At 39.3% G+C, this 22,571-nt stretch overlaps 1 protein-coding gene across 11 annotated transcripts in view; it reads right to left on the reverse strand.

Annotated features, from left to right (window-relative positions):
* Positions 1-22,571, reverse strand: part of ATXN3 (ataxin 3) — a 37,718-nt gene that overhangs the window by 12,733 nt on the left and 2,414 nt on the right. For 3 of the 11 annotated variants that reach the window (XM_024981992.2, XM_010817282.4, XM_059879210.1), the window contains exons 2-9: positions 19,787-19,951; positions 19,514-19,558; positions 17,924-18,009; positions 17,436-17,502; positions 14,685-14,772; positions 7,078-7,210; positions 6,563-6,729; positions 4,832-4,928 (exon numbers count right to left, since the gene is read on the reverse strand). In XM_024981992.2, coding sequence (XP_024837760.1) covers positions 4,832-4,928; positions 6,563-6,729; positions 7,078-7,210; positions 14,685-14,772; positions 17,436-17,502; positions 17,924-18,009; positions 19,514-19,558; positions 19,787-19,951 — 848 coding nt within the window. Of the gene's footprint in view, positions 1-3,555; positions 3,610-4,238; positions 4,296-4,787; positions 4,929-6,562; positions 6,730-7,077; positions 7,211-14,684; positions 14,773-17,435; positions 17,503-17,923; positions 18,010-19,513; positions 19,559-19,786; positions 19,952-21,925; positions 22,215-22,571 lie in introns of those variants that run through there. The other 8 variants (XM_059879208.1, XM_059879211.1, XM_059879207.1 and 5 more) reach the window with 6 other exon arrangements.

A 22,571-nucleotide genomic window follows, 5' to 3' on the forward strand; every position in this document is an offset into this window, starting at 1 on the left:
CCAGTACCATACTGTCTTGATGACTGTAGCTTTGTAGTATAATCTGAAGTCAGGAAGAAGCAGAATTTTTAAATGCCCAGTAACACAATAAGGCTTCCCTTGTAGCTCAGACGGTAAAGCATTTGCCTGCAATGCAGGACACCTGGTTCAATCCCTGGGTCGGGAAGATCCCCTGGAGAAGGAAATGGCTACCCACTCCAGTATTCTTACTTGGAAAATCCCATGGACAGGGGAGCCTGGTGGGCTACAATCCGTGGGGTCACAAAGAGTCAGACATGACTGAGCAACTAACACATGCAACACTATAAAACAGAATAGAATAGCATGCTTTTTGCTAGGGCCCCTCTTAATCTTGTGTTTTAAATATGAGCAACGAGGCAAATTCAGCCAGCGGGACTTGCAGTTTTTCCCTGCTGGCCTCTGAGCCAGACACTGATGTATGCACAAGTTCTGGTGAGCACGGCCAACAAGGGACACATAGGCAGTGGGCTCCCACAAGCATACTCTGATTCTGGAATGTGACACGAAAAAGGCTGTGAGGTGGGAGGAATTCCTGGCGCATCGTCTCCACGCCCTCCTCCCCCTCCATTCAAGAAAGTACTTCAGAATGCAAGGGAGTGATAGGTGAGACAGCGCCTTGGGAGAGATAACTTTCATTCTACTTCAAAGTGAGAAGTAAATCAACTGCCAGCCTTGAGAGTATTTTGACACCTTTCCTATGTGGGGACACTGTAAGATGGAACATGTTTAAACAGTAAATCAGCATCCTTTCCCCCTGTGCCTTCTAACATATCTTCAGCATGAGAAAGGCGGGAAAACTGAAAACTACACGTCTTAAGACTGTTTTCAAGCTAGGAGTCTGGCTACCAGTTAAACACATGCCCGAGACTTACACGGCAGAGGAGGTATAGTCATCTTCCTGCAGCTTTGGTGGGTCTCTGCTGGCAAGTAAAGCCATGGAGACACCAGTTCCACAATCCTGCTTCCTGGCAGCTGCAGTGGGGGCCAGACTGCAGGTTCCCATGTCTAGGCAACTGTGGTGGCAGCTCCCTGGTGCTAGGGTCACAGCTAAAGCAGTGTGTTTTTAAACTCGATATCCTGATTCCACTTTGTCCAAAGGAGGCTTGAGAGGGAGGGGATATATGTATATTTATGGCTGATTCACACTGTTGTACAGCAGAAACCAACACAACACTGTAAAGCAATTATCCTCCAGTTAAACATTTTAAAAAATCTCTAAGTAGTTTCTGTTTTTTAAGGTAGACTCTGATAAACTACATCACGCCACTAAAGTGGTAGTTCAAGTATTAGGTAATCAAAAAATCACAGTAACCCATGACTATGGAAACATTGGGTTTTCCTGGTGGCTCAGATGGTAAAGAATCTGCCTGTAATGCAGAGATCCAGGTTCAACCCCTGGGTCAGGAAGATTCCCCTGGAGAAGGGAATGGGTCCCTTGTTTCTCTCCTGGTTAAGAATCACTTTTTTAGTGACAGAAAGAACGAACCAGCATCATTTCAGAGTTACATCTGGAGAAGGCATTAATAATGCCAAGTGTATCCGTAGGCTACTTCACAGTTTACAAAACAGTTTTATACACATTGCCTCATTTGATGTTCATAATATGGGAGTTACAAAGGTTTTACAATGATATACCTGATAAAGTAGAATTTTGTTCAGGGTTCTATATGTACCATGGATTTGGAGATTACCACTGGGAAAAAATATCACAGCTATGAAAGTATCAGCTAAGAACACCTACTCATAAACTATAAATTTGTAACAGGTAGACATTCAACAGTATTTTCACGCTTAATCCATGAACACCATGGCTAAACTGTGGCTACTACATTAAGTATGAAGCTTCAAATACTCTACAGGAAAAAAAAAAAAAACCTATAAATTTCAATGAATAACAAATTAGCACCAGGGTAAGTATGGAAAAGATCAGAAGGAAGAAATGGCTCCACAGCCTTACAGCCAAGTTCTCCACAATACAAGCTATTGTGACAAGGACCCATCTAGGTTTAGTAATCAGGAATTCTAGTGAAAGGCAAAAATTAGTTTCTCAGCTCCTTCAATCATGAGTCCTACAAGATTCTGAACGCTAACCAAAGTTAAAAAGCAACCCCAAGAAGTTAGGTCTTAACTCTTCTCAGCAACAACTAACCGTGTAAAACATTCTCTAGGTCTACCCAAGTTACCACCAGTATTTTCAAAGTCAAACTCGGAGGTAGGGGATAGGAGGCTGAAGCTGGAACCATCGCTGTACTTTCTTACCCAATCAACTAACCCCGATCAGAAAGGAGACTCAGACATTTTTAAAAGGGTACAACATTGAATAAAACATCTGCAACAGTTATAGCTAGCATTCTGCTTGTTATAACTTAGTCATTATGAAATGTTAGTTACTGCATTATCCTTTGTAAATTTTAATTTACTGGAAGTTCTACATTTTTAATCCAAAAATCTTAAAGACTTTCTTTAATAAAAGAGGGATTTGTTTGTATACTTTAAAGATGGTTTCCTTTTCTTGGATGTACTTGTGAATTTAACAGTCTCTCTATAAAGTATGTCTATGTTTATTCTGGAAAAAACTAAAGTCTCAAAGAAGCATGGTAGAGGTATCACTTGGAATCTGTTTTGGAGAGCAGTTTAGAAATCTTTACCAAGGCTTTAAAAATGTTCCTGCATTTTAACTTAGTAATCTGAAATTTTCAGGATAAATAAAAGAAATGATGAGAGATGTGAGGCATAAAGTTAATACAAGGATTGCTCATTGCATTATTAATTATAATAGCAAAAATCAATAGGTTCATAAATTGTGATACAGACATTTTATGAACTACAACATAGCCTCTTGCAAAAAATATTTGCAATCATGGGAACATGTGATATACAATATACATGCATTTGTGTGAGTAGAAGTGTGACTGTCAAAACAATATCATTAGTTATTAATGGTAGGATTGTGTTTTTTTAGATTTAGATATCTTATGATAAATTTATCATAAGATAAATTTTCCAAAATATTATTTTTTATCTAGTTAAACACTGAAAGCTGTTTTTAGCACTGACTAGTTAGTTGATGATATTACAGAACTACAATTAATAATTATCATCTGATCTTTATTCTATTATTGTGTGACAAAAGCATTTGGTGATATTAAGAAAAAACCATGTATTTTAGAGACAGACATGAAAATCAATACAGATGAAATATTATGATTTAGATTTATTACAAAATATCCCCACCCTGCAGGGGGGTGGGGGTGGGGGTGGGAACAAGAGTAAATAGCACGGGAGACAGGGGCATAAAAACCAAAATAGCCAATGTGCTGATATTTGTTATATGTGGGCAACAGATATATCAGGGTTCTTTATGCTAGTTTCTCTACTTGAACATAAATTTGAAGTTTATCATATTTAAAAAATAAAAAAGTTAATTTTAAAATTGTAAAGGGAGTGACAAGCACTAATAAGCACTATTTTGAGATTTTTATACAGAATTAAATCCATTAATCTATCACTGAATAAAGACTAGAAATATCTCACATTAAGAGGATGTCAGTTGATCAGAACTTTCCTTCATATACTTCTGAGTTGTGACTTAAAAAAAACAGAAAACAAGGTAAATATTATCTTCATTACACCATCCAATGTAAAATGCGCCAACATTTTAGATACAGCTAAAGTACTACCAATTATGATGTGTAAGAGTCTTCCAAATTGCAGAGATGTTGAAATGTGAAAATATGTGCATCTTAGAATTGATAAAATATAGTAAATAACAGGCCAGACTCAGCCACTGCCTTAGTTCTCTGAGCTGGGATCAGAGGATCTGAATATCTATTAGAGATCTTGTGATGGTAAGATGGAGTTTTATCTTTAAAAAAGAGAAAAGGGGATGAAGACCTGTGAATGATGGTTACTGGCAAGGATAACGATATGGGTGAAATTTCTATTTTGAGAGCACTTATACAGCTGGGCACAAAGTTAGGTCCTAGGAGCTGATGGTTGAGATTTACGGTTACTCTTCTGCCCCCGATGCTGACAGGCCTGTGGTAGCCTCCCCCCTCCCCGGGTGTGGTAACAAGCAGAGCAGTTAAGCACCAGCTCTATTTGAGAGTGCGTTCTCCTATGATAAATGGTGTTTTTCCTATTAATTGACCGAACTTTGTAGGGTTAGTCAGATAACCAAGAAGTATATTCAAAGGACCACAGGGTTTTGTTCTTGCCTTGATCCAATTCCATTCTTCTTTTGATGACTGAAATTTTACACAGCTTCCTTCACCCTATTTCATGAAAATTTAATTAGTACTGAGGCAAAGTTTTCTCCTAAAACTATATTTGATTTCAGTTTATTAGCTACAAATTTTTTAAAACTACATTCAAATGTTCATAGGGGCAGGCTAGTGCCTGCCAGTCTTTTAAAAAAGGAGAAAATTCTAAATAAATGGTTAAATCAAAGCTGCTGCTGCTGCTAAGTCGCTTCAGTCGTGTCCAATTCTGTGCGACCCCATAGACGGCAGCCCACCAGGCTTCCCCATCCCTGGGATTCTCCAGGCAAGAACACTGGAGTGGGTTGCCATTTCCTTCTCCAATGCATCAAAGTGAAAAGTGAAAGTGAAGTCGCTCAGTCATGTCCAACTCTTAGCGACACCATGGACTGCAGCCGATCAGGCTCCTCCGTCCATGGATTTTCCAGGCAAGAGTACTGGAGTGGGGTGCCATTGCCTTCTCCGAGGTCAAAGCTATATGTATACAAATAGACAAAATAGCCAAAGTAAATATAAAATATGCAGTTTTAATATGGTACCAACTACTTTACTTTTCAAAGTAGGCTTCTCTTCTCTTCCGTAGCTCTTCTGAAGTAGGATGTGAACCCGATGTCTGTGGGATATCTTGACATCTATTTCTGGAAGTACCTGAAAACCAAATAAAACACAACAAAAAGCAGTTTTATTTACCAAGTCATGACGTGTTTATACTTAGGAGCTTTCAAAGCTTTTTTGAAGGAGCTTTCAAAAAGTTTTCTTCTCAAAACTACTCTGCACCATTCTGTAAATGTAAGAAAGGCTCTGAAAGGTTCGGGGAAAATCAGAATAAGGTAGTTCAACCGAACCTGTGTCCACTGCGACCAAACCCACTACCATTTGTGACACAGTGGCCATGAGGCAAGTTCAGTGACCATCTGGTAGGAGAAATAGCTAGCACCACACTCGCTTGCTCTTTACTTATTAGAAATGAATCTATACTTTTTAATAATAAATTATTTATTTGGCTGCATTGAGTCAGCTACGGCACGTGGGATCTTCCTTGCACCCTGGGGGATCTTTGCTTGAGGCACACAGGCCCTCTTAGTTGTAGTGCTTGCGGGCTTAGTTGCTCTGAGACATGTGGGATTTCAGCTCCTTGACCAAGGATCGAACCCACGTCCCCTGCTTTGCAAGGAGGATTCTTAACCAATGTATCACCAGGGAAGTCCCAGAAATCAATCTACATTTTCAAAGGCACAGAATTCCTAGAAGTAACTTAAAGTGGATGATTGTAAAATAAACCCACTCTGTATATTCCTCTATCTTCAAACATCTGGATACTGACATAACTTAGGTATGTTTCCGTGTTCTTACTAAATTATTGCTCCAATCAGATTCTGCACAAATTGTGAAATAACATGGGAAGAAGAGTAAAGTACACAAAAATATCTAGAACTAATAAGGCTGTGTCTGTCCACCACTGGGCTAACCTAGCACGACTCTGCTAATCCAAAATGGGCCTGGGCACCATACAGAGTACTCAGACGTGGCCAGGAGGCATGAGCAGTTCAGGATAAAATATAGCATAAAAAGGATAAACTTCATATTAACAGAAACTCAATTTTATTTAGATACTTAAAGAATTCAACTGATGAGTAATTTCATTAGAAAGTAGAAGGCAAATTCACATTAGACAAAAACAAAACAATCCCCCCAAAAAAGAAAACCCGTCACACTTTTTAAGTAAGCCCCTTTGAGCAACGTCCCAGACTTTTCCCTCCACTTGGATTCCCTGGGGTGGGAGGAGGGTGGGAGTGGGTGGGGGAAGAAGTGTGGTGGGCTAAAAGAGTAAGCCCACCAAAGTAAGCTTAAGCTAAAAGTTCTACAGCCATTAAGTTTTAGAGTTTTGTAAAATCAATTTATAGTCTCTGTCCAGACCTTTCTTCATAGCCACTAGAATGCATTTAAATAGCTGGTCTGAGCAAGGGTCCACTGACCTCGCAATGATTAGCTCCGTTTAGTACTGTGTTTGCACAGTATTATAACCAAACTGAAAGACCAGAAATAAAAATATAACTAGTCCTAATATAACACAAGTCATAAAAAGTTATATGTATTAAATAATATCCAAAAGTTATTTGTATTAAATAATATCTAAAAAATAACTGATTATACATAGCTACTGCTTCTGCAGTGACTGTCAAAGAACTTCTACCAGTAGTTTATTAATTTCCAGAAGAACTAAAAATGATCTAAATCAATTGCTACAACAACAAATAAAATAAGTGTTAGAATGTCCATACCTTGCATACTGAGCTGAATGGCCCTGCGGAGATCAGCTTCTTCATCTTCCATGTCAATTTCTTGGCGACTTAGTGCCAGAGCCCTCTGCAATTCCTCCTCATCCTCATCTAACATTCCTGTCCCATCATTTACTTCTAAGACGTGTTCTAGATCTGTTTTCTGGACTCTAAAGAATAAAAGCACAAATAATAACTGCAGACCATTCTTCTATTTTAGCTATAACATAGAGACATTTATAAACCAAAGATGTTTATGTAAGTTGAAAACTTACACATTTTTTTTACAGATAACGTCTAATAATACAAAGGTCCTATTGTGATATGAATTTGTGTTGGGAAGTATACTTAAATAATTCAGAGTTGATCCAAGGTTAAACCAATAAGCTACACTTAAACAGAAAGGTCTAAAAAAACCCCACCAACAATAAAAGGACCACATCTTCAATGTAAGCATGTAAATTTAATTCTTGTAATGAAATACTATCATATACCCCACACTGCAGGCTCAGCTTTACCTCTGTTCTTTAAGTTGTGCTAATTCTTCTCCAATAAGTTTTGGTCGATGCATCTGTTGGACCCTGATCATCTGTAGAAGTTGGTCAGCCTCACAATCTGGCAGATCACCCTTAACAACAAATATAGAGTAACCTAAAAAAAAAGGCAAAAATTATCTACAGCAGCTAGCAAGTGATTCAAAATTGATTGAAAATGATAGCAGAGAGGCAGCACAACAGCGGGAAGACCACAAACCAAGGAGTGAGGAAGACCTGGGTTCAAATCATGGTTCTTACACTTACCAGTGGGGTGGTCCAGGACAAATTACGTAAGGTCTTTACGCCTCACTTTCATATATATAAATTTCTTCAATTGGTCTTAGTTGGATCTTTCATTGTGGCATGTGGGCTTAGCTGCTCGGTGGCATGTGGGATCTTATTAATAGTTTCCCTACCAGGAATCAAACCCATGTCCCCTTCATTGCAAGGCAAATTCTTAACCACTGGACAACTAGGAAGTCCCTCTAAGCCTCTTCACCTGTAAAATGGGAATATCCATCTCACAGAGTGACTATGAGAAGTATTTGAATCTGAAAAGGGCTCTAATTAAGTAAGAACATGGAAACATACCAAATTTATGCTTAATAATTTGTGCAGAATCTGACTGGGGCAATAATTAAGTACGAGGCTTCCCTGGTGGCTCAGCTGGTAAAGAATCTGCCTGCAATGTGGGAAACCTGGGTTCAATCCCTGGGTTAGGAAGATCCCCTGGAGAAGGGAACGACTACCCACTCCAGTATTCTGGCCTGGAGCATTCCATGGACTGTATAGTCCACGGGGTTGCAAAGAGTTGGACACGACTGAGCAACTTTACTTTCACTTTTCATGGAAATATACTTAAAACATACTAAAACAGTGCTTGACCAAGTAGTTTACTCCCTAAGTGACAACAGAGAGGCAAGGAAAGGACTGAGAAAGAGCAAGGAGTGTGCACTCAGACAGCCGGGTTTTAGTGTCCTGGCTCTTCTGTTTCCTAACTGCCTCTGTTGATCACTGTACCCCTCTGTGTCTTGATTTCTTCAACTGTTAAACAGATTTTGCTGTACCTTCTGCTGTTTGAGGACACAATCGGAGGATGTGTGTAAAAATCTGCAATACGGGTAAAATGAGTCATCTGTGGAAATAGCTGACCCTGACACACACCCTTCCTAACTGAAAACAGGACCTGGAAAGCCAATACCTTAAATTCTAGTCAAGGTGCTGAAGATGTGGTTCATGTAATTTTTGAATTAATACAATTCTGGAAAGCCAAGGTTTTCCCAGCTGGATACTCCATACAACAGCTGAATAAGGGTGGGCTATACCTGAGTCATTTTGGTCAATTTTTGTTTTTCTACCATAAATTTTCTTCAACTTTGGTGCTTATTATAGATATTCTTCATGAGCATTAATAGAAAATGAAATAAAAAAAGATTAAAAGGCCTATTAACGGAAAAAACTCAAGAGTAAATCATAATACACATAACACTCTTTTTCACAAGGACAACTATACTCAGAATTCAGATGGTTGAACAGGCTTTATGCCAGTAAAACTGTTTCCTAAGTTGTGGATACACTATGCTAGCTCCCCATGCTGTTCCATGAAGAGCATCATGAAGGGCAGAAACTGCTTTACAGAGGTGACATTGCGAGGATCTTGGGTTTTATGCAAGATCAGATTTCATTCTAAGTGTGCTAGGAAGCCACTGAAGGGGAAGAGTGAAAGTATGCCACAGTGTGCATTATATTTAAAAAGAGCACTCTAGGCTGCCTTCTCAATGTAACATATAGGAACCATGTGCAAGAAGAGTGGGGCTTATGAAAATGGAAAGTCTGAGGGACAGCAAGTATGGGGAGAAAAAAAAGAGTCTTTTGTAAACATATTGAGATTGAAATGCTTTCTGGACTTCTGAGTGGAGATGAGAAAGTTAGGGGTTTGGTGTTCGGGGTAGATGTCTCGGCAAAAGACAAAAGTCTAAGGAATTACTGGCGGATGGACTTTACTTAGAGATGATATTTAAAATAATGGGATAGCACACAGTCAAGAAGTTGTCCAAGACTGACTCTGGGTCACTTCATTAGTTAGAGATTAAAGAGTAGGATCCACAAAAGGCATCTGAAAGCAGCAGCCAATATGATATGAAGCAAACTAGAGCACAGTGGCTTGGAAGAATAGTACAGACAGTATTTCAAAAAGGGAAGATATAGTTAGGAATAAAGGTTTTAGGCATAAAAGAAAAGAGACAGAAGTATATAAAATCAAAGACGTTATAACATAATGATTCTACATGTAAACTGGAGAGACTTACATGACAGCCAACCTACTAGCAATAAGCATACCAGTGCACAGACTGTGCTCTCAAATCACCATTACTAAAGGGAAGGAAACACACAAGACTGAAAATTCTTATTATATGACCTAAAAAGGGCTTCAAAAGGCTAGAGTGGTCATTTCAAAAGCTTGAGAGTCAAGTTCAAAAGGTTCCCACTCATCCAAGATGTGACAATATTGAGTATCAATAGTAATTACAAGAGACTAAAACATATGAACTATGGTTTATTTCGGCTGTGCTGGGTCTTCGTCGCTGCTTGGCCTTTTCTCTAGTTTGGGCGGGGAGGCTACTCTCTAGTTGTGGTGTGCACACTTCTCATTGCAGTGGCTTCTTTTGTTCTGGAGAACCAGCTCTAGAGCATGGGCTATAGAGTAGTTGCAGCTCATGGGCTCAGTGTGTTGTGGTTCCAAGTCCAGTCCATAGACTCAATAGTTGTGGCACACAGGCTTAGCTATTCCATGGCATGTGGGACTTTCCTGGACCAGGGATGGAACCCGTGTCTCCTGCATTGGCAGGTAGATTCTTTATGACTGAGCCACCAGGGAAGCCCTGAACTATGATTTTAACAGATTAGTTTACAATGACACTACAGAAACAAACCAACTGGTTACCTTTGGAGACAAGATACTATGACCAAATATTTAAAACTGATAAAAGGCAAGAAATATTTATCCTGCTTTTTCTATATGAACTATATACTTCAAGATAACCAAACAGTTGATGAAGGAAAGTCTATTTGTATAGAAGTCCTCCAGCTAATAAATGAAGAAATGATGGAAATCTAATTAATGGAATAACAGACTAGGCATTTATTATTAACAGCTACTCAAATCACAAAAAGAGAGACAACTGGACCTTAAGTGCCACACCATCCATGAAGTCTTCTATCCTCCCAAAATCAACTTACATCTGATCAAGTCTCTAGATCTAAGGACCAGTCTATTGCTCATCAAGGGCTCAGAGGAAAAAAAAAGGATGCAACAAGCAAAATCCAGAATGTGAGAAACAGAACAAATGACCCATTTTCTTCAAAAGAATAAGGAAAAAAATAAAGAGAAGAAACCAATAGATAGGTTTTAGAGACACAGCAATCCAATGCAATCAAAGACCCTTATTTCAACCTGGTTTAACTATATTAAAAAAAAGAAGAATCAAAAAGGAGATTAGAGGACTTCCCTGGTGGCCCAGGGCTAAAGAATTCACCTGCCAATGCAGGGGACATAGGTTCACTCTCTGGTCCAGGAAGTTTCCACATGCCATGGGGCAACTGAGCCCATGTGCCACAACGCCTGTGCCCACATGCCCTAGGGCCTGTGCTCTGCAACAAGGGAAGCCACTGCAGTGAGAACAGCCCACAATGTAACTAGAGAGCAGCACCCGCTCACCACAAAGCGAAAGCCTGTAAGTAGCAGTGAGCCCAGCACATCCAAAAGCAAATGAATGAATACATTTTAAAAGACTACTGAGAAATTTAATTCTTAGGTAGGATGACAAGGAGTCTCCTCCCCAGGAGGAGAAAGGGGTCCGGGGTGCTTGAGGAGGTGAAAGGGACAAACATTTTTTCCTATATTCCTTTGTCTTAGTCACATAAGACTTATTTTTCCCCCTTAAACTCTGAGTTGTTATGACAACAATCTATTTTGCCTAAGACTAACTTTCTTTAGTCTCATTTGCACTCATCTCACACGCTAGCAAAGTAATGTTCAAAATTCTCCAAGCCAGGTTTCAACAGTATGTGAACTGTTAATTTCCAGATGCTCAAGCTGGATTTAGAAAAGGCAGAGGAACCAGAGATCAAATTGCCAACATCCATTGGATCATCGAAAAAGCAAAAGAGCTCCAGAAAAACATCTATTTCTGCTTTATTGACTATGCCAAAGCCTTTGACTGTGTGGATCACAACAAACTGTGGAACATTCTTAAAGAGATGGGAATACCAGACCACCTGACCTGTATGCAAGGTTTCTCAGATTCCTGAGAAATATGTATGCAAGAAAGAAGCAAAGGTTAGAACTGGACATGGAACAACAGACTGGTTCCAAATTGGGAAAGGAGTACATCAAGACTGTATATTGTCACCCTGCTTATTTAACTTATATGCAGAGTACATCATGTGAAAAGCCGGGCTGGATGAAGCACAAGCTGGAATCAAGATTCCTGGGAGAAATATCAATAACCTCAGATATGCAGATGACACCACTCTTATGGCAGAAAGTGAAGAGGAACTACAGAGCCTCTTGATCAAAGTGAAAGAGAACAATGAAAAAGCTGACTTAAAACAGCATCCAAAAAACCAAGATCATGGCATCCAGTCCCATTACTTCATGGCAATTGGAGAAATAGTGGAAACAGTGACGGTCTTTATTTTTTTTGGCTCCAAAATCACTGCAGATGGTGACTGTAGCCATGAAATTAAAAGATGCTTGCTCCTTAGAAGAAAAGCTATGACCAACCTAGATAGCATATTTAAAGGCAGAGACATTACTTTGCCAACAAAGGTCCACCTAGTCAAAGCTATGGTGTTTCCAGTAGTCATGAATGGATGTGAGAGTTGGACTATAAAGAAAGCTGAGTGCCAAAGAATTGATGCTTTTGAACTGTGGTAGTGTTGGAAAAGACTCTTGTGAGTCCCTTGGACTGCAAAGAGATCCAACCAGTCAGTCCTAAAGGAAATCAGTCCTGAATATTCACTGAAAGGACTGATGCTGAAGCTGAAACTCCAATAGTTTGGCCACCTGATGTGAATAACTGACTCACTGGAAAAGACCCTTGATGCTGGGAAAGATTGAAGGCAGGAGGAGAAGGGGACAACAGAGCATGAGATGGTTGGATGGCATCACTGACTCGATGGACATGAGTTTGAGCAAACTCCGACAGGGAAGCCTGGTGTGCCGCAGGCCATGGGGTCGCAAAGAGTCAGACACCACTGAGCAACTGAACTGACTAAAGACTAACGATGGGGCACTCTCTGCCCTCTTCTGCTGTCTGTGTCAGAAGCTTTCCCTATCCCTTTTCCACGGTCATAAAACTTTTACCACAGGAAGCTCTGAGTGCCTAAAGCCTCATCTGTGGTCCTGATGCTAAATTATCTTCTTTGGAGATAACGAACAGGAAATACTGTTCACCTAAGCGATCACTGCTCTTAAAAAAAAACAAACAAACAACAGGCAATGAGAGATTTGAGTTGGCTAGTTGGTGCTATTAAAGAATTGTAATTAAATGTTTATATGTCATTAGGGTATTGTGGTTATATGTATATTTTTAAAGAGTCTTTGCTTTTAAATATTTTAATTTAAAAAATCTACAAAGATGATGATAAGATGATGAGTATTTTCTTAGAATAAACTGGAAAGAGAAGTGGGTAGGGTATAGGTAAAACAAGACTGGCCATGAGATGTTTGTTGAGGTTGGGCGAAGGGTACATGTGGGTCCATCACATTTGTTTTCTATACTTTTATACCTGTTTGAAACTTTGATAAGAAAATTTTGTTTCATTCTCTTTAAAGGAGGGTATATAATAAACTATACTCTCAAAAAAGATGATGTCAAGGAAGACTGAGAACTGAATACTGGCATTGGCAAAGTGGAGGTCACCGGAGACACTGAGAAGAGGCTTTTCAGTGACATGTTGGTTATCACAGTGTTGCTGCAACGAGTTCACGCACAGGAGACAATACACTAGAGATGACTCTAAGGAGAAAGTAAAAATGGGAGACGGCTGGAGTTTCCTGGCATTAAAAGAAGTTTTTTCTTTTTAATCAATGGAGAGAAAGAGCTTATTTCTCTACAGTAGGAATAATAAAAGAGGGAACCCACATAGGAGAGTAGAGCAACAAAAGCAGAAGCAGATCCTGAGTACGTGGGCGGAGCTGAGATCTAGCCCCAGAGTGGAGACACTGGACTTGGTTAAGAGCAGGAAACAGCTCATCTACTCTCATAGGCTGAAAGCACAGGAAGAGAGCATCAGGGTGATGATCTGCTGATAGAAGAACAAGGAGGTTCTCTTTTAATTGCTCCTGTTTTCATAGTAGAATATAAAGGACAGCCATAAGCTAGAAGTCAGGAAAGAGGAGGGGATGGTGAGAGGTCTGAAGGGAGAAGCTGTGCAATCATCATCCTGGGAAGTGGTAGGTGAGCTTACTGCAAGAATATGGTAGGGATATCAACTATCACTGAAGGCTCATTTGAAATTCGTGATCCTAAATTTAAAGCAAAATTGATCATATTTTATACTGCATCTTTAACTATGCTCAACTGCTCTGATGGAGGAGGACTGGACAAGTCCAAGATTGGATTTTAACCAGGGTTTGGATTTTTGTCATAAAAGTATGATGGAGGGAGAAAGAGAAAGGAGCTGAGAAGCACAACACTGTGTTATAATGATAATCACTGAATGATAATGAATTATAATGATGATTACAGAAAACAGGTGTAAGGAAATAAGGACCTAAGGGGAATGTTTAGGCTTGATAATAGGGTTTAAAGAATTGTTACAAAGGAAAAAAACAGAGAATACGGTATAAAGACAGGAGACAAAAGTCTAAGAATAGGACGCTTATAATTAGAATTTGAAGGTACAGTTATTAGTAATGGCAAGCAAGAGTGAAAAAAAAAGATCTTTGAAAGTAAGAAGCAAGAGATTGGATTGGACTGATTTTTTACGTAGAAATTACCAAGAATGATGAAAAGAGTTGAAGCAGAGCCATGATAGTGAGTCAGATCCTAAATCTTCAATGGAAAAGGAGGAAGATCAGACTTCAAAAGACTGCAAAAGAGTGAGAGGTAGACTCTAGTGATATATATTTCAAAGGAGCTGCAGTTTTTAGGAAAGAAGAGTGACCTAGAAGGGGTAAGGATGAACAAGAAGAATACCTAAGCCTCCCCTTGGCTCTATGGTATGTGGCGTCTGGAAGACAAAAAAGCTAGAACATAGGTCTGCAAAGGAATCAGCCTCATTAGGGGAGGGCCAGGTGTCAGCAAGAATGCCAAAAGAGCAGGATGATTCAAATCACAGCCTAAAGCTCACCATGTAAAACAAAGATTATTTCCCTGCCTCTGCCACAAAAGCATTATTGTTACACTTACTTCTACAAAGATGGTTTTATTTAGCTACACTTACTTCTAAAGAGAAGGTTTTATTTAGCCACACTCACTTCTATTGAGACAGTTGCTACACATTTGCTATACTCACTTCTAGTGAGACAGTGTCATTTAGCTACTTCAAAAGATAACATAAAATGTTCAGTCTTTACTTACCTTCCTGTTGTAACTGAGCCAAGAAAAGTGCAAGGTATGTGTCTGATATTAATTCTGGACCCGTCAAAAGAGAATTCAAGTTGAACCACTGGAAAACAAATTGTCAATATTTAAGTCAGTGCACATTGTAAGTAATAAGTTTAGCATGCTATGAATTGATATACCCCATCTAAACTTAGTAAGAGTGTTTAAACACTGAAAACATGTCAAATTAAGATTTTTAAAAAGTAATTAAATCATACAATTTTTAAAAACTGAAATAAAATGTTGCAATTTTATCACTATTAAATGTTTTAAAAGTTTGCTTTAAGCCATAAACTTTAAATCCCCCCTTCAAAAAAGAAAAGAAATTGATAGTATTTTGAAGTATCCTTATTGTAGCCATAATTAAATCTTTTCCAAAGGAACAGTACAACAAAACCCTGTACAAAACCCTATACAAAAAACAATGTAATGTGATTACATTATATTGATGTGGAAGAAAAATGACAACTACCAAGTATTCCCACTGCCGCTAATTTTGGTCAAAATATTTTAATTGTGAGAAAGCTAGACATTCCAGGATGGAGAAGGCATTGGAGAAGGAAATGGCAACCCACTCCAGTGTTCTTGCCTGGAGAATCCCAGGGATGGGGGAGCCTGGTGGGCTGCCATCTATGGGGTCGCACAGAGTCGGACACGACTTCGGCGACTTAGCAGCAGCAGCAGCAGACCACTACTGCGTGGAACTGACACCGTTTATTCACTGTTTCGCGCGGATCCTAATTTAACCCACAAGACACAGCAGTTTCAGAAGTTATTGTCAGCATCATCACCAGATGCTTTTTGTGAATTTTACCAGAGATGATAATATTTTTCTCATTTTTTTCTTTATACAGGGGCCTCAAGACAAGAGTCTATAGTGAAAAATACAATTTTAATCAAAAATATAAATTAGAACCAAAGATGATAAGCCATAATTTGACATTTCTAGCACACCATTCCCTTCTCCAGGGGATCTTCCCAACCCAGGGATAGAACCCAGGTCTCCTGTACGGCAGGTAGATTCTTTACCATCTGAGTTACCAGGGAAGCTGAGTTTGTCTAAGATAATGTGAAATGCATAAGTTCAATTCTGAAGAAATAAAATTTACAAAATTTCTCAAAATAATAATGTAAGTTTACATGCAAATTGATACAAAGGAATTCCAGAGTTTAAGACTTTAGATCTTGAAAGTGAAGAACAGCTGATCACATTTTTTAATATTTAAATAAAACCCCTAGGTTAAACACACTTGGGAGAGTCCTGCCTTGGTTTTTCCCAGAGTTGATTCCTACCTGGGTGGGTCTCTCCTGCACCAAACCACACTTACTTACTAGCCCTTTGCCACCCAGGAAGGACCATTTAAGATGAAGCTGCTTCTAAGCAGCAAACTTAAAATAGTAGGGCTTTCGTTTTAGAATTATCTTGTATTGATTTAACTCAATGTACTCTTTCCTGATTTCCTTTTCTGTTTCATATTAGCTTGTTTAAAAAACAAAAAGCTGTATTTAAGTGTACTTGAAATGTAGTAAACTGCACATACATTAAATGTACAATTTGAAGTTTTAACGTATGTATACACCCATGAAACCATCACCACCACCAAGAGAGTGAACATTTCTGTCACTGCCAAGTCTCCTGTGCCCCTTGTAATCCTCATCCATTGTGCCTTGCCTCCCTCATCCAGGCAATCACTGTCATTATAGATTAATTTACATTTTCTATGCTTTTATATAAATGGAACACTATAGTGAGCCCCTGGTGGCTCAGACATTAAAGAGTCTGCCTGCAGTATGGGAGACTCGGGTTCGATCCCTGTGTTGGGAGATCCCCTGGAGAACGAAATGGCAACCCACTCCAGTATTCTTGCCTGGAGAATCTCATGGACGGAGGAGCCTGGCAGGCCACACAGTCCATGAGGTTGCAAAGAGTCAGATACAACTGAGCAACTTCACTTTCTTCTTTTCTTTTCTATGGAATATAGTATTTTGTGTCTAGTTTCTTTGACTCAGCATAATTAATTTGAGATTCATCCACATTGTTGCATGTATCAATAATTCATTCTTTTTCATTAATCTGTTTTCAGTAACCCTCTTTCAAAGAATCAAAATTCTGAGAAAAAGGACATTAAAAGTTGTCTCAAAAATGGTACTGGGTGATGGACAGGGAGGCCTGGTGTGCTGCGATTCATGGGGTCGCAAAGAGTCGGACACGACTGAGCGACTGATCTGATCTGATACCAAGATCACCGGTAATTATTTTTAAAAATAACACTTTTGGTATTTTTCTTGATCTTATAAAAGCCTTGCTCAATGCTCAAGACACATTCCATTTTTTTTAATAGAAATGATTTATGTAGACACATGTATTACATGGCATTTGGAATGTGAATAACCTTGTTAAGCTAAAGCAAACATGGCTGAAAATTTTTATTCATACCGGACTCTATTTCGGGCTTTGTGACACTGCTATGCTTAATGCAAACCTATGAAAAATAGAATTTAGCTGACAGAACATCTTTCTCACATAAAAACTTACTTATGTCTAAATATGGCTGTCTTGTCTTAAATAGAGAATTTTACTTATGTCCTATCTATCTAGATTGTAACCAGGCCACAAGTACACATTACTGGTGTGTTTCTTCATCTTTAAGGCACCAATCCCTTACACTTTAGTTGCAAATGAGGTACAGAATGAGAAAAAAGACAGGTAAGGAGGAGAAGCGTTACCTGTTTTCCTAATTTTCTAACTGTAAACCAGTGTTCTTTATAGTTGCATATAAATGATCTTTCATTTCTAGAAACAGGAAAAAGCACATATGCAATATTAAGTTGAAATATTAGAATCATATTCATTTAGTTTGTCAATTAGAAAATACTATACAAAACCTATGATGACTTAGGATTATATTTACAGTTTTAAGAATCACTGATTTTTAAAAAATTACAAAACAGTATAAATCTCTGTAGAGATCGGTGATGCCATACAAAAACAACAGCACCACACCCCATTCAAGGATCAGCTCTGCACTGCCATACATGGAGGGATCAGGGAGGCTTGGGGGACACGTGTTCACAGACAGCCCCAAAAGGCAAACCAGGAAAACCTGAGGGGGTAAAATGGGAAATATCATAACCAAAGCAGGCCAGACTTATTTTTCCCCTTTAAGAAGGTATAAATTTAAAAATCAAATATAAGAAAAGCAAAATAATCTTACATGGGATCAATCCTGAGCCTCTGGTACTCTGGACTGTTAAACAGGATTAGTTCTAAACCCCAAACTTTCAAGGCATTGCTTATAACCTGTTAAAAAAAAAATTTTTTTTTTTAATTCCAAATAAGTAGTGTTAAGCCACGTTAGTTATAGAAACAATTTTAGTTCATAGATAAATTTCCCCGGTAGGCTATGGGTTTTAAAGTGCATGTGCGTGTGTGTATGTGTGTGTGTGCATGTGGGTATATCACTATATGCATCAAATATCCATAAATAACAATACAGACATAACATTTAAAAGAGTACCTTTTACACTAATTTTCTGGAATTGTATGAGAACCATACAATTCCTAGATAGAACTGCCTCCAAAATCTAGATATATATTCTATCCAGTAAGTGCTACTCTTAAAACAAGTCCATTGCATTCATTTGGCTACTATGAGTCCTGCTTTAGAAAACTGACAGTCAACTTACTATACGGAATAATGGTAAGTTTACATCTATTAAAATGAGTTATTTCTGAGGATTTAAACTGAAGTTTTCATCAGTTCTAAACTTCTTTTATTGTGGGTTTGTGATTTGTAGGAAACCAAAAGATAAACCTGATTATTTCAAAGTGAGAGAAAAAAAGGAAAAATTTTGAAAATTTACCACCTACCCTCCAAGGTACCCAACAAAGCAGCAAGTGAGCCAGGCATGAGTATAGACAAAAAGTGAACGATCTGTAGTGGGCAAGTGTGGACTGGTGCCCAGAGCAGCACTGCAGAAACAGGAAATGGCCAGCGCTGAGCCCACTCAGGCCCCTGCTCTGGGCCCGGCAGCAGCTGTTACCTGTAACCACCCACAGTGAAGCCCTGGCTGCAAATGCTGGTGACCGACGAGTCCAGGAGGACTGAACAGGGGAACACATACAGAGATATCTGCAGGTCCCCCAAGAGAGGTTCTAAAGAACTCTGGATCCACCTCACAGGTGTTAGGAATGGAATGAAAGAGCCACAGATGAAAGAATCAATCTCACAAGTGTCATATATATATTCACCCACAGAATTCAAGGGGAGCAATAAGTTCACAAAAAGGGAGAAGACGAAAGCCACAGACCATAATGAAGGAATTCAATCCTGGTAGGCTGATTTAAATGCAAGGTTAGCAAAGGGTTCCCCTCTGTCCATGGGATTTCCCAGGAAAGAATACTGGAGTGGGCTGTCATTTCCTTCTCCAGGAGATCTTCCTGACCCAGAGCAAACCTGCGTCTCCTTCATTGGCAGGAAGATTCTCTACTACTGATCCATGAGGGAAGCCTTTGAAATACTGTGAATTACTGGAATTACAGTTATTAGCATACAGATTCAAATTAACAACCTCCTTTGAAAAAGGCCTTCTCTAAAATGAAGAATCTACTGTCCTAATTTTCATGTTTATCTATATAGAAAACTAGTATTCTAAAGGATAATCTTATACTCTTATACTCAACCTACTGGAAGAACTTCTGAAGGTCACATCAATACAGTGACTATGAAAGGCTGTGAAAAGCATACGCTGAGTTTAGTGCCTGGGATATAAACAACACTTAGCACATGCTTGTGACTACTTACTTGAATAGAGAAAAAGCCACTGTCATCCATATTTCCAGAAGGCTGCTGTTGAATTTGGAGAGGTGGTTGGGGCAGAGATTGAGGGTGGGGAGAGAAGGGTAAAGTGTCATTAGTGTGTGTATTTAAAATAACATCTTGTGCATTCCCATCTACAAAGCCAAGAGCTGAGTTATAATTAACAAGTCAGATCCCCATTGGAAGAGCAACTCATCCCTTTCTAAATAGTACCCACATTTTTTGAGAATCGTGATTTAGTGAGTTTAAAATCGGTACCTGCAAAAATGTGCGATAGTCTTCACTAGTAACTCCTCCTTCTGCCATTCTCATCCTCTCTTCCTCATCTAGCTGATGTGCAATTGAAGATAATTCCACAGGGCTGAAGTATTCTCCTTGCAGTAGGTTATTCAAGCAATGTTGAGCACAAAGTGAGCCTTCTTGCTAATATTTCCAAAAGAAAAAATTCAAATGTGATTTGTAAAACAGATTTGTACAGTATCTTCTCCAAAGAGATATGTAATCATTAACTTATTAACACAGCCAAACCACAAACATTTTTAGCTTTAGAAAGCATGAATAACCCAGGTATGGGCATTTTCATTTGCTAACATTTATTTCATAATTCTACCACTAATAAAACTATAATTATATGATCAGTTATATGGTCAAAAACTTAATGATTTCTATTAAACAAACATCATCTATATAAAATCTCATATTTTACTAAAAATTACTCTACAATAAACATTTGCTGCTGCTGCTGCTGCTAAGTCACTTCAGTCGTGTCCAACTCTGTGCAACCCCATAGATGGCAGCCACCAGGCTCCCCTGTCCCTGGGATTCTCCAGGCAAGGACACTGGAGTGGGTTGCCATTTCCTTCTCCAATGCATGAAAGTGAAAAGTGAAAGTGAAGTCGCTCAGTCATGTCCAACTCTTCTCGACCCCATGGACTGCAGCCCACCAGGTTCCTCCATCTATGGGATTTTCCAGGCAAGAGTACTGGAGTGGGGTGCCATCACCTTCTCCTACAATAAACATTTAGCCTCCCTCATTTTCAGTAGCTAAAATAAATTCACTTTTGGAGATTCCATGGTAAATTACTAACTCTGAAAAGAACATTTAATCCCTAGAACATTTGTTCTTTCAACAAGATTTAAATGTTCATTCATGGGATGTTTACGTACTCCATTTAATGAGTACATTTAAAGGTTCGTTCATGGAATTTCAAATCCATGAACAGATGAATCTCAAGAACTGACACAGTAAGACAAATTCTGTTCCATGTTTATGGAGACTTGTAGCTACAAAAATGAGGTTCTCTTAAAGAAAGATAAGGCACACACTGTGGTGCAATGAGCAAAACTGTCCAGAAAATCATGCTTGGAGCTCACTTCTAGACAAGGCAGCAAGGAGACAGCATCCAAGTTCAAGTCTCCATGGGATCACTGGCTTCCTGTTATGGGAGTGGGAAGAATACAACTTTCTACAAGCCCCAGGGTCTTCGGGCACTGGGCAACTGGCTTTCTCACGCTACTGGCACCCAAACCTAAACCCAGGCTACCTTCAACTAAGTAGCCTGAGTATCATCCTTCTCCCCTCAACAATGCTACTCTCCTGTTTCCCTATAAGAAGGGAGACTCATGGGTGGATGAGGTCCCTCCCTGTGCACCCAGCGCTGGGCTGGACACCAAGGAATGATGACAGTTGGGAGAATACCTTCTCCTGCTAATAACCCTGATGCTCTAAGTTATCCATTTCCCTAGAAAAGTCTATTCTTTAACCCAGCCTGTCTGACATCCTGCAATTTGTTCTGAGCTATGTCATACAACAGATCTGACCCCAAAGACCAACACCATGCAAGACACATCTTTTTCCTGATTTAATTTTCTGGGGACAAAATTCAAGAATGCAGCATTGAGACAGTCTGAGTGTGAGCTAGGGGGCTGAGACAAGTTTATCTTCTTATTTTGGTGCTGAATACAAAGCTTGAACTTAACGGAGGCGCTACCTATCCCTCAAATCATGGCTACGATGGCGAGAGAGGACTTGCCTGCGCCTCTGTTTCCTTCTACTGTATTTCTACTACCAGAAAGCACCTCCCACCAAATAATACGTGAGTTGGAGGGAAAGACCCTGATGCTGGGAAAAACTGAAGGTGGGAGAAGGGATGACAGAGGATGAGATGGCTGGATGGCATCACCGACTCATGGACATGAGTATGACTAAACTCCAGGAGTTGGTGATGGACAGGGAGGCCTGGCGTGCTGCAGTCCATGGGGTCACAAAGAGTTGGACACGACCAAGCGACTGAACTGAACAGATGTCCTACTTACACTCTATTGAAAAATGGGCAAGACAAGCAAGTACTCAAAAGAGGATAGCCAACGGATTAAAAAACACAAAAGGGGGCTCACCTTCATTTAACTATGAGAGGAATGCATATTAGCATTAACAATATGTTATTACTACACACTCCAGAATGACTAAAATGTTGGAGAGGATTAGAGACATCAAAACTGTTCCATATTACTGACGAAAGTGTAACTTAGTATAACCACTTTGGAAAGCTATCTGGAGTATCTACTACAGCTTAACATATACCAACCCTATAATCTAGTAATTCCACCACTAGGTACATAGCATAAGCAACAGAAATGCATACAGATGTACATCAAAAGATATGTATAACAATGTTCATAGGTGCATTATTTGTATTGGCCCCCAAACTGGAAACTAGCCAAATGCTCCTCACAGTCCAATGGCTAAAATGTGTGATATTCACAAAGAAATACTATATAACATACTACGTAACAATGAGTTGCTCAGTTGCCACCAGATTCTTTGTAACCCCATGGGTTATAGCCTCCCAGGCTCCTCAGTCTGTGGAATTCTCCAGGCAAGAATACTGGAGTGGGTTGCCATTTCCTTCTCCAGGGGATCTTCCTGACCCACCGATTGAACCTGGGTCTACCTGCATTGCAGACAGATTCTTTACCATCTGAGCCATCAAGGGAGCCCTATTATATTGGCCACCAAACTGGAAACTACTCAAAGGCTCCT

The sequence above is a fragment of the Bos taurus genome, chromosome 21 (assembly GCF_002263795.3).
Source record: "Bos taurus isolate L1 Dominette 01449 registration number 42190680 breed Hereford chromosome 21, ARS-UCD2.0, whole genome shotgun sequence".
Taxonomy (NCBI): Eukaryota; Metazoa; Chordata; class Mammalia; order Artiodactyla; family Bovidae; genus Bos; species Bos taurus.